This window comes from Helobdella robusta, assembly GCF_000326865.2.
Source record: "Helobdella robusta unplaced genomic scaffold HELROscaffold_22, whole genome shotgun sequence".
NCBI classification, from domain to species: Eukaryota; Metazoa; Annelida; class Clitellata; order Rhynchobdellida; family Glossiphoniidae; genus Helobdella; species Helobdella robusta.
In genome coordinates this window covers 887096-905332 of record NW_008704170.1, presented here as the reverse complement: position 1 = coordinate 905332, position 18237 = coordinate 887096, and the positions used below count along the sequence as shown (strand labels likewise).

At 33.2% G+C, this 18237-nt stretch overlaps 2 protein-coding genes across 2 annotated transcripts; one reads left to right on the top strand and one right to left on the bottom strand.

The window, feature by feature from the left end:
* Positions 1 to 3392: 3392 nt before the first annotated feature.
* On the bottom strand, positions 3393 to 12504 carry HELRODRAFT_78455 (hypothetical protein; the record flags this gene model as incomplete). The annotated part of the gene is made up of 14 exons (XM_009018610.1): positions 3393 to 3748; positions 4721 to 4829; positions 5083 to 5170; positions 5544 to 5650; positions 6075 to 6122; positions 7080 to 7148; positions 7521 to 7522; positions 8452 to 8536; positions 10169 to 10295; positions 10647 to 10696; positions 10998 to 11086; positions 11487 to 11616; positions 11993 to 12080; positions 12386 to 12504. Coding segments are annotated over 14 exons (1467 nt in total), but the record flags the coding sequence as incomplete, so codon positions are not given.
* A 769-nt stretch (positions 12505 to 13273) lies between these two features.
* On the top strand, positions 13274 to 17984 carry HELRODRAFT_171927 (hypothetical protein; the record flags this gene model as incomplete). Its single annotated transcript, XM_009018609.1, has 8 exons — positions 13274 to 13294; positions 14044 to 14391; positions 14695 to 15288; positions 15636 to 15937; positions 16170 to 16409; positions 16640 to 16724; positions 17105 to 17448; positions 17645 to 17984. The coding sequence occupies 8 exons, from the start codon at positions 13274 to 13276 to the stop codon at positions 17982 to 17984; spliced, it is 2274 nt and encodes a 757-aa protein (XP_009016857.1).
* Between the last annotated feature and the right edge of the window lie 253 nt (positions 17985 to 18237).

The window sequence follows — 18237 nt, the reverse complement described above, 5'->3', positions numbered from 1 at the left end:
GTTGTCTGTGTGTGAAATTGTGCGTGTGTGTTTTTTTGTGTATGTGTGTGTGTGTTTAAGTGTGTGTGTGTGTGTGTTTGTGTGTAAATGTGCTGGTTTATTTCTGTAAATTTTAATCAACTGTTCATGCTTAAAGTGATTTTTTTTATTAAATCTTGATGTTAATGTGTGTATGTGTGTGTGCGAGAATGAATGTGTGTGTGTGTGTTTGCGTTTGTGTGTGTATATATATAAATGTGTATGTGTGTGTGTGTGTGTGATGTGTGTGTGTGGTGTGTGTGTGATGTTTTTGTGGACCGCAGGATGGTTTGTTAATTTTTTCCATCTTATCCTTGTGTTATTTTTTCGGTCATTGCCGTGTTGATGGCTGCGGTTATGTGATCTGAGGATGTCAGCCATAAGTTACACTGCCATGTTTATTCATTGATGTTTCGCGCATTTATTATGTTAATGTGCTAACGCGTATGAGTTCATTATGAATATATGTTAATGTAGTAGGCTTTTTTGCGTAGGTGTTCGTTATGAATATAAGTTAATGGATATGCATTTAATGCCCATTGTTAATTAATAATTAATATTAATAATTTTATTTAGAAAATTTATCAGTACATCATGTGCAACCCTAGCTGTTTTGTATTTACGGCTGTGCGGTTGCACGCAGATTTGGAAGTATTTTTAGATAAAATGTTTGCTGAACATGTGCGTGTGCCCTTCCGTACGCTCAAACCTCCTCCTAGGTAAACATTTCAATATTCAGCGTTTGTTGTGAATATGAGTAAAAAGGTATATCTTGGTGTGCATATCAGTGTGTGTGTGTGTGTGTGTGTGTGTGTGTGTGTGTGTTGAATGGGTGTGTGTACGTCTTTGTGGGTAAAAGTGTCAAGATAGATGTACGTGACTGTTTGTACGTGTGTTTCTAGGTGTACCTTTGTTTCCAGGTGTACGTGTGTTTCCAGGTGTGCGTGTGTTTTTAGGTGTTCGTGTGTTTTTAGGTGTGCGTGTGTTTTTAGGTGTGCGTGTGTTTCTAGAGGTACGTGTGTTTCCAGGTGTACGTGCGTGCGTGTACAACAACGGATGCACCCATCAGTGTCATCACGCGAACGAGTCAGCGGAAATATAATTAGCAACCCTGCAACCGCGCAAAAAAGCAAGCGAAAATATACTGGCCTGTGTCACGTACGTATAAAAAATGATGGAGAAAAAGCTAAAAAACTGAAATATACTTAAACAACGAGTGTACGTGCGTACGTACGTACTTCAAACTCCTTAAAAATTATTTTGAGATTTGAAAATATCAAAGCACACATTCACATTAACGCATACACACATTAAATTGCAAAAACGGCCACACATCAAAACACACTACACACACACACACATCAAAAACATTCCAGAAAAATCGGAGAGCTACAAATCCCATGGCATCACAGCAGAGCTTATAATAAAGCCTTCTAAAATATGCTCGTAAGAAATAGGTAGGTAGGTAAGGAGGGAGGGAGGTAGGTAGGTAGGTAGGCAAGTATAAAAATGAAAAATAACAACACATAACAACAACAACAACAACAACACACACACACACACACACACACATACATACATTCATACATAGCGAACCAACACAAACATGGTATTTCAAATATACAAATTTATACACAAATTCTCTTCATCCATCTACGTTATGACAGTACGGTTTTAAAATACCTCAAATATCAAAGTGAATAAAACATTTTTTTTTTATCTATACTGGAAACTTATTTAGACTATTTAAAAAAAATTTCTGTCCTTTCTTATTGAGAGAAAAATTTTGTTTACTAGCAAACAACGTAGAATGCCAAAAAAGAACAAACATCATTTCAAATACCCAAGAAAACTTAGACGAAAACAGAACCATACAAACACACGCACACATACACACACACGTTCACACATACACACACATACACACACGTACACACATATATAGAGAATTCACACAAACATAAAGATACACAAACAAATACAAATCAACGATTTGATATTCTTTAGAGGTTTGACAAAAGATTAAACTCCCTCTTGTTTGTCTTCAGTTCTCTCCGTAACACCCTCCTTCAGACCATTTCTTCCGAATGTCGTAATAGTAATGCATATCATTACAAATCTTTACAAATCAATTTTCATGCAAACATCACCAACCGACCCGTCTATGTCCTTAACCTAGAGACAGCCATCAAATCAAAAGAGTCGGGTCACAGAACATGCCCATGTTGACCTCTGACCTTTTAGAAAAACCCTCCTTCAAATAATCTGAAACGTTTGCTAGAGTAAATCCAAAAAACAGTAAGTCACTACATGTTATCATTTTAACGGATTTTTTTTAACTGGTAACCAATGGAGATTTTTTATCTTCCAATCATTTGCATGATCTAGCCTAATTAACCCATTAAAAGATTTTACAGTAGCAAAGTAGCAAAGTATACACACACACACACACACACACACACACAGACACACAAATACACATAAACACACACACACATACACACACACACACACATGTATAAAACCACGTAAGCATAACAAATACCGGATCGGCTCTAGTAATTATTTGTTGCTTTTTTTGTGTTATTACAGTTACGCATACATTAGTTTACATTATTTACGACCATGCGTTTTGTGCAGCATAAACGGACAGTTAATCAAACGCAATGAAAACCCACACTCACAGACACCTCACACACACACACACTCACACACACACACATTAACACATACACATGCCATACACACACACACACACACACACACACACACACACACACACATATAACACTCCTACTCGTCATAGGAAACCAGAGAAGACATTTTGGCAATTGCCTTTTATTTTGAAAATTTAAATTTAAAACTGAGATGCAAGTAAAAAATATGAAAGAGTAAAAATGTTAGTTTTTTCATCATTTGATGCTCCGTCATCATCATCATTGTAATCATCGCCATTATCATCATCACCACCACCATCTTCAACATTAAAGCCATCATCATTAGCATCATCGTCATCACTTATCAATGCCATCATCATCGTCTTCCTCATCATCAAATTCATTATCATCCGGATATTAAAAGACTTTTCCATTTTTCTTTCTCCTCTTTCCCCCTCTCTTTGTCTTTCTCTCTCTCTCTCTTTTTTCTATATCTCCATCTTTCTTGCGGGTTTACTGTGCAAATAGAGAATAAAACACGGTGCTGTAATTATTTTCCGCAAAGCATAACACTCCGTGTGTGTGTGTGTTTTGTGTGTATGTGCTTATTTGGGTGTATGTGTGTTTGGTTGTGTGAACGTGTGTCTGTTCATTAATATGGGTTCTACCGTTATCATCGTGTTCATATTATCATTATTATTATCTCAATTATCTTCATCACCTACTTACAAAAACAAACACACACACACACACACACACACACACATACATACATACATATATACATAGACACACACACATAACACATACAAACACACACATATATATATACACACACACACACGTAGACATGCACATACAAACACGTACTCGTACAAAACAAACACACATGTACCGTACCTGCAGTTTCTTAAACATTATGATCTTGTTCATTACAAACTCTAGAACATTCTTGGCGGTAAACTTTTCGGCGGGAATAAACGAAGATGATGCTGATGACGACGACGACGATGACGACAATCCTAAAATATGACCGCATTCTTTTACGTAATATTCCAAATCGTTTTCCGAGCCTTTAAAAAATTTTTAGAGAGAAATAAATGGATTGATAGCATTTTTTTCAAACCACGAAAGAAGCTCCATCATCATCTCTTACAACTACCAACAAAGCAGTGATGCGTTGTGGCTACTTACAATCTATAAAAACCAAATCACCCGTCATATTTTACTTTCAGTATTTTACTCACCAGCTAGCACCTCACAATTACTACTTAACATAATTTATTTTTAGCCTTTAATTTATTAGTACTAATTACATTGAGCCGTTGAGCCTAATTGTTCGTTACCGCCATTGTTACTGAAGCCAAAGATTACTCTGCCATATTACTTACACTTAACTATTAGTATTGTGTATATTGTATGTTTAATGTGTACATATGTAATGTGTACACACACATACACACACACACACGCACACACATGTGTATATATAAATTGTGTATACATAAGTGTATGTATATGGCACACGTATGAGTTCGCGTGGTGGTCGGGATGGGATATCACTGCATTCAAACTCAGTCACTGCGACAGCAGAGACAGGCGTTTTAACCATTGGGCCATAACACCGCTGTATTTTAATTCTGCCGCAAGACTAAAAAAACTATGGAATTAGCGAGAATCTGGAATTCAAATTCCAAGAAAATGTAATATAAATCATACGCAGTTTGAATTTTTTGAACAACATCCATGAATGGCTATATTTAAGATTAATTATGCCCTTTGTACTATTTGGAATACCAATTCTGAGTAAAATTGCCACTGGTGATGTCAAAATACTTAAAAATTACTGCCCGTACTGCAGCAGCAGCAACTACTACTGCAGCAACAACAATTACTACTATTACTCTTAAACTACAGCAACAACAACAACAGCAACTACTACCACTACTACTACAACAACAACAACAACATCAAACTAAACAACGACAACAACAGCAACAACAAAAACAGCAACAACAACATTATTTTCCACAACAGCAACAAACATTTGTTAGTCAATTGAGCAAGCCTGGCTTTCTCCGAGGTGAACTGCTCGTCGAGGTCATAAAGGTCAAGGGGTGGAGCTGGCAGGTCTCGGAAGGTTGGAGGAAAAACCTGGGTGGATGAATGAAGGAATGAATAAATAAATGAATAAAGAAATGAATGAATAAATGAATGAATGAGCGAATAAAAGAAAGAAAATAAATCAAAAAACGAATCAGTTGAAGAATGAATGAGTAAAATAATGAATAAATGAATGAGAAAATGAATGATTGATTAAGTGAACGAATGAATTAGTGAATGAATGAATGAGTAAATGAATGACTAGATAAGTGAATGAATGAATGAATGAATGAAACAAACAAACAGCCGGTTGCAGAGGTGGTAGGGGTGTTTCGATTTGCGGGGCGATGAGGGTCAAGGTTTCGTGTGGAACTTTCAACTGTTCGTATGCCCTGAATGGGAATATTATAATTAATTTTGTTTTATTGAATATTCACAAGCTTTAATTACAATATTATAATTACTTTTGTATAATTAAATTGTTTCATAATTCATAGGTGTTATGAAAAAAATGAATGAATTGATTGCCCTGATAATTGATTGAACAACCAACTGAGTGATTGCTCACCAAACGCAGATAACAAACATCCATCTCTCTTTATCTATTTTTTAAACAAACAAATCCATCAGTCCATTCGACCATCCGTACATCAATTCATCCATCCATTCATCCATCCATTCATTCCAGACATTCATCCATCCGTACATTCAATCATCCAATTATCCATCCATCCAACCATACAGCCATCCATCAATCCATCCCACTTGATAACTTTCGGGACTGATGTAGTATCCAGGGTGAAGAGGGAACTTGTAAAGAGGGTCGTTATGTCACGTGGTACTTCATCCGTTTCCTGTAGACAGGATTTGGCCTGGATGGTGATAATGATGATAATGATAATAGAATGATGACGACGATAATGATTTTAGAATTATGATGATGATGATGATGGCAAAGAACGATGACGCAATAGATGAAGAAGATGATGATGAGGATGGTGGTTGTGGCGATGATGATGACGATGACGATGAAATATGACACAAGCTTCCGAATCTAAAAAAAAAAATGAACCAACATAAAAATTGAATGAAGCATGAATGAACGAATGAATGAATGAATGAACGAATGAACGAATGAATGAACGAACGAACGAACGCAAGAACGAAAAAACGAATGAATGAAAAATTATGATTGATCAAATAAAGCAAAAAATCATAAAAAAAAAAATAAATATGAGTAAATATTAGTAGAAGAAAGATAGATTGATTGTAAAAATGAAAAAAAGCAGGAAGCACCTGGTCCGATAGCTGAGCCGTGTTTGGCAGCATGTTGTAATCTGAAATCTTTCATTAAAATAAATTTCATATCAGTTTCCGACTTTGCGTAAGTGTGTCTGTCTGTCTGTGTGTTTGTCTGTCTATGTGTTTGTTTATCTGCTTGTCTATGCATTTGTTTGTTTGCCTGTCTTTCTTTTTGTCTGTCTGCATTTGTATAAAAGTGGGTAAAAATTTGCGTAGGTGTGGGTCTTTGTGTTTTTTTCTGTCTGTGTTTCTCTCTGTCTTAGACACAGGCAGACAGAAAGAAACACGGTTTACGTGTTCGTTTGCCAGTCTGTGGCTGTATATAAATGGTTTTTTTTGTATAAACATGTGTTTGTAAGTATGTTAATCACTGTCTATGTATCTTTGTTTATGTGTGTGTGTATATACGGGCGTTTTTAGACGTCAAGTTTGAGTATGTGTTTTTATGCATAGGCATATTCGTATGTTTATTGTTTGTATGTTTGTAAGTATGTTTGTGTGCGTGTGTTTGTCTGTTTGTTTGTATGTTTGTGTGTGTGTGTGTGTCTGTCTGTTTGTATGTTTGTGAGCATGTTTGCAGGAAGATGAAAATAAATTATTTTCTCGTACGTCAATTAAAACGCATCAAGAATGACGTCACCATCCATGTCGTCGTAGTCGCCGCCATCTTTTTTTTAAGTGATGTAGTTTTTGTTGTTGTTGATGTTATTGTTGTTGTAATTGTTGATGCTGTTGTAGTTGTTGATGTTGTTAATGTTGTAGTTAAATGTTGTTGTTTTTGTTGTTGTTGTCGTTCAAATTGTCATCATCATAATTAGCAATGGCAAAGACTATCAGTTAAAAAGAGTTCTATGAGGATTGCCGTGGTTCTTATTAACAGTCATCATCATCGTCGTCGTCATCATCGTCGTCGTTATCGTCATCATCATCATCGTCATGATCAACATCGTCATCATCACCATCGTCGTCATCATCATCATCGTCATTATCATAACCTACTTCCGGATTTTCAGCGTCAATGAGATTCAACTGGACATCATCTGTTGTCAGCAAATTCAAGAAGACATCCTTTTATTGAATGAAAGAATGAATGAATGAACGAACGAACAAATGAACAAAAAACAAACAAATAAAGGAATGAACAAACTAACAAATGAACAAAGGAACGAACGAACAAAATAAACAAACAATCAAACGAACGAACAAATGAACAAACAAATGAATGAATGAGTGAACCGTCAAATAAATAAATGGACAAATAATAAAAAAAGAAGCATAAGCAAATCTATGAGAGAACTTTGGGGAGAGGAAAATGCAAAAATGGATTGACTGATTAGATCGGCATTTAATTCTTCAAACAGGAAGTATGGAAAGAACAAAAAACAAACAAAGATAGAGACAAAGATGGAGACAAAGAAAATTAATAGAAAATGCATGAACATCTAAAAATACATCAAGAAAATAAATGTGTCGCAACAAGCAACATCGTCATCATCATCGTCGTCATTATCATCATCATCATTGTTATCGTTATCATCATTATAAGCACCATCCATCCTTGTTATTTCACTCATTATAACCAAAATCATCACCACTGTTATCATTGAAGCCTGGTTGGTTCCTTCGTCATACTCATTGCAGTAATCAATTTATGACTTCATCATCGTCGTCGTCCTCGTCATCGTCATCAACAACTACATCATCAGCTGAAGAAACATCATCATCATCGTCAATAACAACATCATCATCATCATAATCATCATCATAATCATCATCATAATCGTCATCATCATCAGCAGCAGCAGCAAAAAAACATCATCGTCACCATCTTCATCAATAACAACATCATCGTCGTCGTCGTCATCATCGTGAATCCAGATAGCCATGAATGTACATGCCAATCAATCATCATGACGTAAACGCATTGACTAGGAAATAGAATTGAAATCCTTTGTCGCCATCATCGTCGTCATCATCATCCTCAACAACAATAACAACAATAACGGCAACAAGTAGTACTGGTAGTAGTAGTAGTGGTGGTGGTAGTAGTAGCTGTAGTAGTAGTAGTTGTGGTAGTACTAGTAATAGTGGTAGCAGTAGTAGTAGTTGTGGTAGTAATAGTAGTTGTGGTAGTAGTGGTAGTAGTAGTTGTTGTTGTTGTAGTAATAATAGTAGTAGTAGTGGTAGTTTGTAGTAGTAGTATTAGTAGTAGTAGTAGTAGTAGATTTTTTATTTTGAGCAGTAAAAAAATAAAATTTGCTCCCATTATTATTATTATTAATTATAATTAACAATTATCATTATTTATTATTATTATTTATATTATTATTATTATTATTATTATTGATATTATTATTACTGTTGTTAATACTAGCCAGTAATTTGGAGTTGTCATCTTTCTCTAAGTAGTGGTCCGAAAACATGTGCTGAGATCCAAGCACCAGGAGCTTACCTTTCTAGGCAAATGAATGAATGAATGAATGAATGAATGAATGAATGAATGAATGAATGAATGAATGAATGAATGAATGAATGAATGAATGAATGAATGAATGAATGAATGAATGAATGAATGAATGAATGAATGAATGAATGAATGAATGAATGAATGAATGAATGAATGAATGAATGAATGAATGAATGAATGAATGAATGAATGAATGAATGAATGAATGAATGAATGAATGAATGAATGAATGAATGAATGAATGAATGAATGAATGAATGAATGAATGAATGAATGAATGAATGAATGAATGAATGAATGAATGAATGAATGAATGAATGAATGAATGAATGAATGAATGAATGAATGAATGAATGAATGAATGAATGAATGAATGAATGAATGAATGAATGAATGAATGAATGAATGAATGAATGAATTGATAAATGAGGGATTACATACAATTATATAGGAATTAAGGTTGAAACATTTTTTTTTCGAAAGCTCGTCGAGAAGTTAAAAAATGAGGCCACGTTAAAGCATTTCTATGTTTAAAATATAGAAAAAAAAGCAGTAGTGGTAGTAGTGGTAGTAGCAGCATCAGTAGTAGTAGTAGTTGTTGTTGTTGTTTTAGTTGTATATGTAATTCATAATATGTATTTGATATCATTGTCGTTGTCCAACTTTTTTATCATCGTCATCATCAGAGTCATCGTTGTCAGTTTTATCATCATCTTCGTAATCATCATCAATCACTACTACCATCATCATCATCGTCATCATCATCATCGTCATCATCACCACCACCATCATCACAACTAATATCTTTTTCCATCACAATCATTGTCACCATAACTGTCGCATTTAATTTGCTACAAACTTATGCCCACGTCTCGGAGACAACAGCCACCAACCGGCCAGCCAACCAACCAACTTACCAACCAACCAACTAACAGACAAGCCAACCAACTAACTAACCAACCAACCAACAGACTTGCCAACCAACCAACTAACTAACCAATCAACTTACCAACCAACCAATCAAACAACTGTTTCATCGTTTGTGGCAATTTGATGTTTATTACGTATAGATGTTTTGTGTGCCTACCTAGCCTACTGAGATCAGGTAGACACGAAAATATGGTTGAATGTCTGGGTATTTTTTTTCAGAGCCAGACATAGAGGTTAGTTTCTTCATAGTAAACAAAAAGAAGAAGAAAAGAGAAAATTAAGAGTAATAAGAATAACAAGAATATTAGTAATACTCTAAACACTTATCATGAAAACGAATTGGACCAACATTAACGAGAAAAACATAATCACAAACAATAACATTGCTAAACAACAACAGCAGCATTTATGGAACAATATTGCTAAACAACAACAACAGCATTAATGGAACAGCTAAAAAACAAGGACAAACAGACAAACAAACAAGGACAAACAAACAAACAAACAGACAGGCTAACAAATAGACAGACAAACAAACAGACAGACAAATACAAGACAAACAAACACCAACAACTATCAACAAACATTCATCAACAAAGAAACACCAACCAAAAATTAAACAAACAAACAAACAGACAGACAGACAAACAAACAGACAAACAAACAAACAAACACCAACGAACAAACAGACCATAGATTTATTAATTGCGCATATCGATCTATTTAGCGGAAAGCAAGCGCCACCAGAGGATAAGATTATAACAGCTGGTCGTTGAACGTTCAACGTACAACCGTACGGATATACAAATGATAGTGCCCTTGTAAGAAAAATTACTTTATTTTATTATTTCAGTCATTCATTTGTTCATTCATTCATTCAACATTCGTTCATTCATTCATTCGTTCGTTTTTTTATTCATTCGTTCGTTCATTCATTCATTCATTCATTCGTTTGTCCGTTCGTTCTGTTCGTTCGTTCATTTGTTCGTTCATTCATTCATTTCATTCATTCATCCATTCATTTTAAATTATTTATTTACTTATTTAATCATATATTATATATTATATGTTCTCATTGAGAAAATTATTTTATTTTTCCACAATTATTTTCTCAATTAATTATAATGATGGTGTTAATAAGAAGAAGAAGAAGATGATGATTAACTGACTGTGAATATCTGCTGTCTTCATCCAGATAGCCCGACCATTTGCCAGAGGCCTGGCTGATGGCCCTGCGGCAGATGAATAAATTAATAAATTAATCAATAAATTAATCAATGAATAAATTAATAAATTAATTAATTGAAGAGTAATAGAAAAAACATAACAGACGATAATTAATGTACTGGTAACGGTGAAATTGTGAGTTACAATAAAAATCTCTCAATCCATTTGTTCGCATGTTTGTTTATTCATTCACATATTCATTCATTTATTCATTCATTCATTTGTTCGTTCGTTCATTCGTTCGTTCATTCGTTCGTTCGTTCGTTCGTTCATTCATTCATCCATTCATTCACCCGACCTACCAACCTGTTAACGACGCCATTGCAAATGAATGCTTCTTTCGGGTGGAAATATTTGTAGTAATGCGACCTTAGCACAACATCTGCCGCGTAATAATTATAATTACAATTATAATCATAATTATAATTACAATTATAATTACAATTATAACCATAATAATAATCGCATAACCATCACATCACTATCATCACCAATGCCATCATTCCTATCACATTATCATCATTGCTACCATCATCATCATCATCATCATCATCATCATCATCATCATCATCATCATCATCATCATCATCATCATCATCATCATCATCATCATCACTATTATCATCACCACCATCATCATCATCACTATTATCGTCATCACCACCATCATCATCATCATCATCATCATCATCACTATTATCGTCATCATCACCATCATCATCATCATCATCACTATTATCGTCATCACCACCATCATCACCACCATCATCATCATAACCAACCGTCTCTAACTGAAATTCCAAATTGCTCAATGAAGAAGTTGATGTTCGTCTGCATCCTACCCTCACCCCCTTCGCCCATCATCACAACCAGGTTCCCGCCATTTTCCAAAAAACTTTTTAACGCGTCAAACTATATTAAAATTAATATTTAAAAATAAAACTATATAACTGTGATTAATTAAACAATTATGGCTGTATGTACGAATCGTTCGTGACGTCATCATTTAGGTCATCATCACCACAACGTCACGATGTCATATTTTCATGATATCTTGACGTCATCCTGACACTATCATATTATCATTACAACATCCTCACAACGTCCTGACGTCATCTCATCATCATCACCATCATAGTATCGTGACATCATCATGACCACACTATATCGTCATTGCATCTCAACGCTATAATAACATCGTGACGTCGTCGTGACGTCGTTGTGACGTCATCATGACGTCGTTGTGACGTCATAATAGATTAATAAATTAACGGTTAAGTTAACCTACCTCGGCAGTTGAATATTTTTGATTTGGACAGGCGATTATGAAAATTTTGGCTGACGCAAGTAAGTTCTTGCTCAATGGCTCTTTATTCCTTCGTATTGATTGTTTGATTTATTTACGTTAAATAGTATTTTTTAATTAAACTTCGTTTATCTATTTGTTTTTGGCCGATTCACAACCACACCCACACACACACACACACACACACACAAACACATCCATACACGCACACGCACACATACATCTTCATCTTCACAATTTATATGTTAATTAAGGTATAATGTGTGAGTTGCTAGGCAAACAAGTGAGCAATTAACTGAGTGGGTAACTGAGTGAGTGAGTAAAATGAGCGAGCGATCAAGTTTAATGCAATGAGTTGGTGACTAAACTACTCACATCATGACTTTCCAACTTGATTTTAGCTTTCTAGTCAGAGTTTTGAAGCCATTGTTTGGCGTGAAAGTTTGCTTCTTGGAGGAGTCAAAAATTATAAACTCCCCGATGTGGGCGTCGTTCTGTTTTGATGAATAATTAAAATCAATTTTGTCAATTTATTTAATTTATTTGAGATTCTGTGAGATTTTAAATTTTGAAAGTTATTTAAAAAAGTTTAATTTCGTAAAACGCCATGACATGAGCAATAGCATGATTATTGGAGTAACAGATGGGAATCCTTCGCAAGCTCTAAAGTGGGACCACTCTGCCATCTTACTTTCTTTTAGCCGCATGAAATGTCATTTTTTACTTTTTAAATTTTTTGTATTCATAAAATACATTTAAATTGAAATTGTGACTATTTTTTAACAGTTTGTTTTATAATTATAGAAGGCAATTTATTACGTATGTGTTGTTGGCCATTGTGATGTGAAATTATAAAAAAAACAAATGATATAAAATAAAACAAATAGATAAGTAATTAATAAAGTTGGATTAGTAAATTAACTATTTTCTTATCACTAACATCTACTACGGGAGCCATTTAAAAATTTTGTTTACTAATAAAGGTGTTCAGTTGCTAGGCAACAAACAGATGTTTCATGATTGAATAAATGAACGATTCTTAAAGCAAAATGACGAGTTTGTTTAAAAATTAAGTTAAAATTTTATTTTTTTATTAATTTTTTTATAATTTTTTTGTTCCAATTTGCTGATATTTATTGTATAAATTAGGAAAGTAGTCAGCATTTTTTAAAACTTAAATTTACTTTTACACTTTTTAAAAGTTAAACTTACTTTTGTTTTCGCGTCAAATTGGTGGTCCTTTCAAAATAAAACTTAAAAAAAATGCCATCAGAGAAGATGCAGGTCTGTTTACTAATTTTACTTAATCACTTATCAGTGAAAATAATCAACATCATCCTATAATCAATGGCATGGTCCATTCTTATTATAAGTTTATTTGAACTTTGATTTTTAACTGTTTGTTATGGAACCACATTCATAAATTTTATGATGAATGATATTATTAACTAAATGATTAATATTAATTTGTCATTGCCGTGTAAATTAATCAATGTAATATAACCGTGATGTATATATATATGTGAGTGTCTGTGTGTGATAAGTTGATTCATGCATTTTCATAGATGCTGTGTGTGGTGTGTGTGTGTGTGTGATACTGTGATATCTCTAATCTGTAGATTGGTGTTTTAAGTGACCAACTCATTGTTATTGATTGTTTCATTTAAATTTTATATTAACCTAGGATTTCTATTTTTTTTATTTCATATTTTGACAGAAGCTAGAAAAATTACAAGAGCTTCGTCGCTTGAAAATGAAATTATTGAAGGTACACTTTTTTACTCTTAAAAATTTCACCAGATTAATAATTAATTAACCAATTTAATTAATCAATCAATTAATTATATATTTGAGACATGTTATAATCTTTTTTTGAAACAGTCTTCCAATTATACACATATATAATGCCATATACTGTAGATTAAAATTTCAGAGCAGTTGATTAAAATTTGTAGACTCAATTTAATCATTAATTCAAATTATTAAATAAATGGTGACCTAATTTTCTCCAAAACTTATTCTCTCCTACACAGAAATGTCAGCCTAAAAAACTCTCCACTGACAACAACATCAGTACTGATGAAAATGACAAAATACTAACAACAAACACAACGGCAGTCAAAAACATCAACACAAGCATTTCATCGTCACTGACTGACACCATTGAAACTACTTCAAATCAGGCAGAACTAAAAGCAGACTTAAGTTCACATTTAAAGACTGACCCAACAACTGCTGTTAAGAGGAGCAAGCATTTTGAGATGGTGGAAAGTATTAAACATGCAGGCACTGATACGATCTTTGATTTTGAATTACCAGAAAATGATTTTGAGATAAAATCATTGATGAGAAGAAAAATGAAAAATTCATTTTATGTCATGGTAATTATGACGGATATATATATATCCTGCGATATGTATGTATGTGTTTGTAAATGTGTGCGTGTGTGTGTGTGCGCGAGTGTTTATATGTGAGTGTGTGTGTGTGTGTGTGTGTGTGTGTGTGTGTGTGAATTTTTTGAAAAAACTGCAATAAAAAAAATTCAAATCAATCACGATGTATATCGCTAGTCATATTTCAATACCATTAGCCTTGTACATTCTTACTCTTGATGTTATTATTAATTTATTATAATTATTATTATTACTAATTTATTATTATTATCATTATTTTTCACCTATCAGACGACAATGATGGGTAGAATTACAAGCATCGACACATGCATGACTGTGAACAGTAATAATAATAATAATAATAATAATAATAACAATAACAATAATAATAATAACAACAATAATAATAATAACTATTATAATAATAACAGTAATAATAACAATAATTATAATAATAACAATAATAACAACAACAATAATAACATCAATAATAATAATAACAACAATAATAACAACAACAACAACAATAGTTACAACGACAATAATAAGAATAATGATATTAACATTCAAGAGTGCAAAAGGTTCAGAAACGACGACGACTTCAATTGGAAATATACAAGCGTTTACATCTTAGTGGCGTGCAGCTCTGAATATGCTATTTTTACAAACAACGACAATAACATTAATATTAACAAGAACAACAACAATAATAATAACAATGACAATAGTAATAATAATAATAATAATAACATAATGGTACAAGACGACGACAACTTTGAGAATTGTCAAAGATTTGTTAAACCAAAAGTCGAAACGGGAAGAAAATCTGAAGATTCTTGGGTTAAAATCGTTCAAGATAATCTACTGGTAGATGGATGTAACAAGGTCGTATGTGTGTATGTGTGCGTCTCTCTCTCTCTCGTTCTGTGTGTGTGTATGTATGTGTATGCCTCTATGTGTGTGCGTCTGTGTGAATGTGTGTTATGTAATTAAATTTTTTCTTTTTAATTAGCGGAGTTTGGTGAAGCCAAATAAATTGATGAATTCTCTTGATGATAATGCATGTTTGTAGACCAACTACCGTATTAGTTGTAAGTTAGCAGGAGACCAGATAATTTTTATACGAATTTATGGAATAAAATCGAAAATTTTGAAAAAAAAATAAATTGGAATAAATTAATATTAATTAATATATTATTAAAATTATCGTATATATGTATTTAATATTCCAGGCCTACATAAAGTGCATGCGATTCTTGACGCCATCGTCATCATCATCGTCGTCGTCGTCATCATCATCATCATCGTTTGGTGTCTTGTCATTAATGACGGTGCTATCAAAGACAAAACGTCATGATGATGATTGTGAGGGCGATGATGACGATGATGAAAAAGAGAAAAGTTATGATGATGATGAAGAGGAAGAAGAAGATGATGACAAAAAGATCGATCGTGATAATGATGACGACGAACTGTGGATTGTCAAGTATCATAAGAACGACGGATACAGAATTGAAAATATTTTCTTAAAAAGGTTAGCTCATTATTACTCATTTTATCATTACTTTAGTCTTTATTATCATTTCTATTATTATTGCTATTATTGTAATCTCTTAGGTATCATTAAGGTTGTCAATTTAGTTTAAAACATGAATACCATCATACCATATCTACATTTCACAAACATCAATAGCAAATAATAATAAATAATATCAAAGAATGTTAATAAAAAATGATGCTAAAATTACGTCATTATTTATTTTCAGAGTATCTTTGGATCCCAGCTGCCAAACTCCTATCTTGATTTTGCCTAATCAAAACATCCTAACGGTAGAAGAAAACGCATCAGGTTACTCTGAAATAACTCGTCTGCAATTAAATCTAAAGGACCGAAAGGTTGAGAATGTTGTAGCGTTTCACTGTGAGTCTTGCTCGATTCGGTATCTTCTTCCTTTGAATAAATACAGCTCTGTGATTGGCTACTGCGAAATATTCCTATTGCTATGGTCGGAGTTTTCGTTATTTTTTTTTTTAAATTATTAAACATATTAATTGAATAGCAAAAAAAACAATTAAATTCTATACTTATAAAACTACTATTACAACTGCTATTACTGCTACTACTACTAATAATAATAATACTGCTACTGCTGCTGCTTCTTCTACTATTATTACTTCTACTACTACTACTACTATTATATGAATAACATGAATTTTATTATAATTTTTTTCACAGGCACTGCCAGACAGGTCTGCCTCTGAGAAGATTTGATGTTGGATGTCCAATAAGACCTTGCTGTGATCTTGTCATTGATAACAAAGTTATTGCTTTTTCATTGTTGATGTTGTTGTTGGTGTTATCAGTATTGCTGTTGGTGATTTTGCTGTTGTGATTGCTATTGCTGTTTTTGTCGAAATGGTTGTTGTTGGTGGTGGTGGGGTATTTCATTTTCATCTGATAAACATGGGTTTAAGTATCTTTAATAATGACAATACTTCGCATAAAAATATTTTTATTATTTTTATTTATTTTGTTGTTGTTGTTGTAGTTGTGATGGTGGTTTTTATGTAATTATTTTATTGATTTTATATCCTCTACATGGTTTTTGTCGTTTAAATTTGAACTGGATATATGAACTGGATAATATGAACTGGATAAAATTTAAAGCGAGATAATTTTTTTCTTTCTATCTATGTATAGGGTTACCTCTATTCATACGTTAGAAAAAAATTGAAGGCTCCAAAACCGCAACAGACGCAACTTCAAGGACGACCGCATCAAAGACGACAAAATCAAGCAAAATTACACCTCATAGAACAGAAACAACATCAAAATAAGAATAAACGACCTCAAAAACAGCGATTTTCGCAACAACAGCAAAAACTGAAAGAACACACCGAACCTGAAAAACATCAAGGAAATTACATTAACACGCGTTACATTAATCAAATGCTTACATTAAATCCACAGACCGGCTCGTTTTTATTCTCAGATGTCAGTTTCCCCAACTGTAATTTGTCAGCTGGCCTTAGTTCAGACTTCAAGTACGTGGTTTTACTTTGAATAAAATTTTACACTACTACCAAAAATAATCATTATTCTTATTTTTATTTTAAATATTAGATAAACTTATTAATTCAAATTAAATGCATGACAATATTGTGACTATTCATTCAATATGATTCGAGTCTGTAGTACACTCAAATACTTACATTTTCTCTCATATACTAAAACTTTTAGGTGCTTATATTCAGGGAACGACGTGCTATTCATAACAGCTAACAACAACCACAACAAAATTCAAAGAAATCGTAAAGAAACCACAAAAAACGTTAACCCAACAGCAGTAGCGGCAGCAGCGACTACAACAACCGACGATAGTTTCGTGAAATCGAGCAATGACATTCGTAGCACTGGCACTGTTGTAACCTTTACTATCGCCAGCAAGCAGCTCGCGGTTGAGACGCCGTACCAATTGAGACCACTCTTTAAACAGTGTAGCTGCCTTCGTGATGTAGTTGTATTCACCGACGGAAGTCGTGTTTTGCTGATTGATTGTAATCCTTTTACTAAACACTAATAAGAAGGAATGAATGGATAAATATCTGAAGGAATGAAACAATAAACGAACGAATGAACGAGTGAATGATGAATAAAAGATAGAACAAATAAATGAATGAACTTGATTGTGATAAGGGATGATATTATTGTGTTGAAATATATTTTAAGCGTTTGTGAGCTTTAGTAGATGACGAAGATTATGAATAAAATAATGCGACATTCACCATTTTATATATAGCTCAAATTATCTTTAAATATCATTAGATCATGAT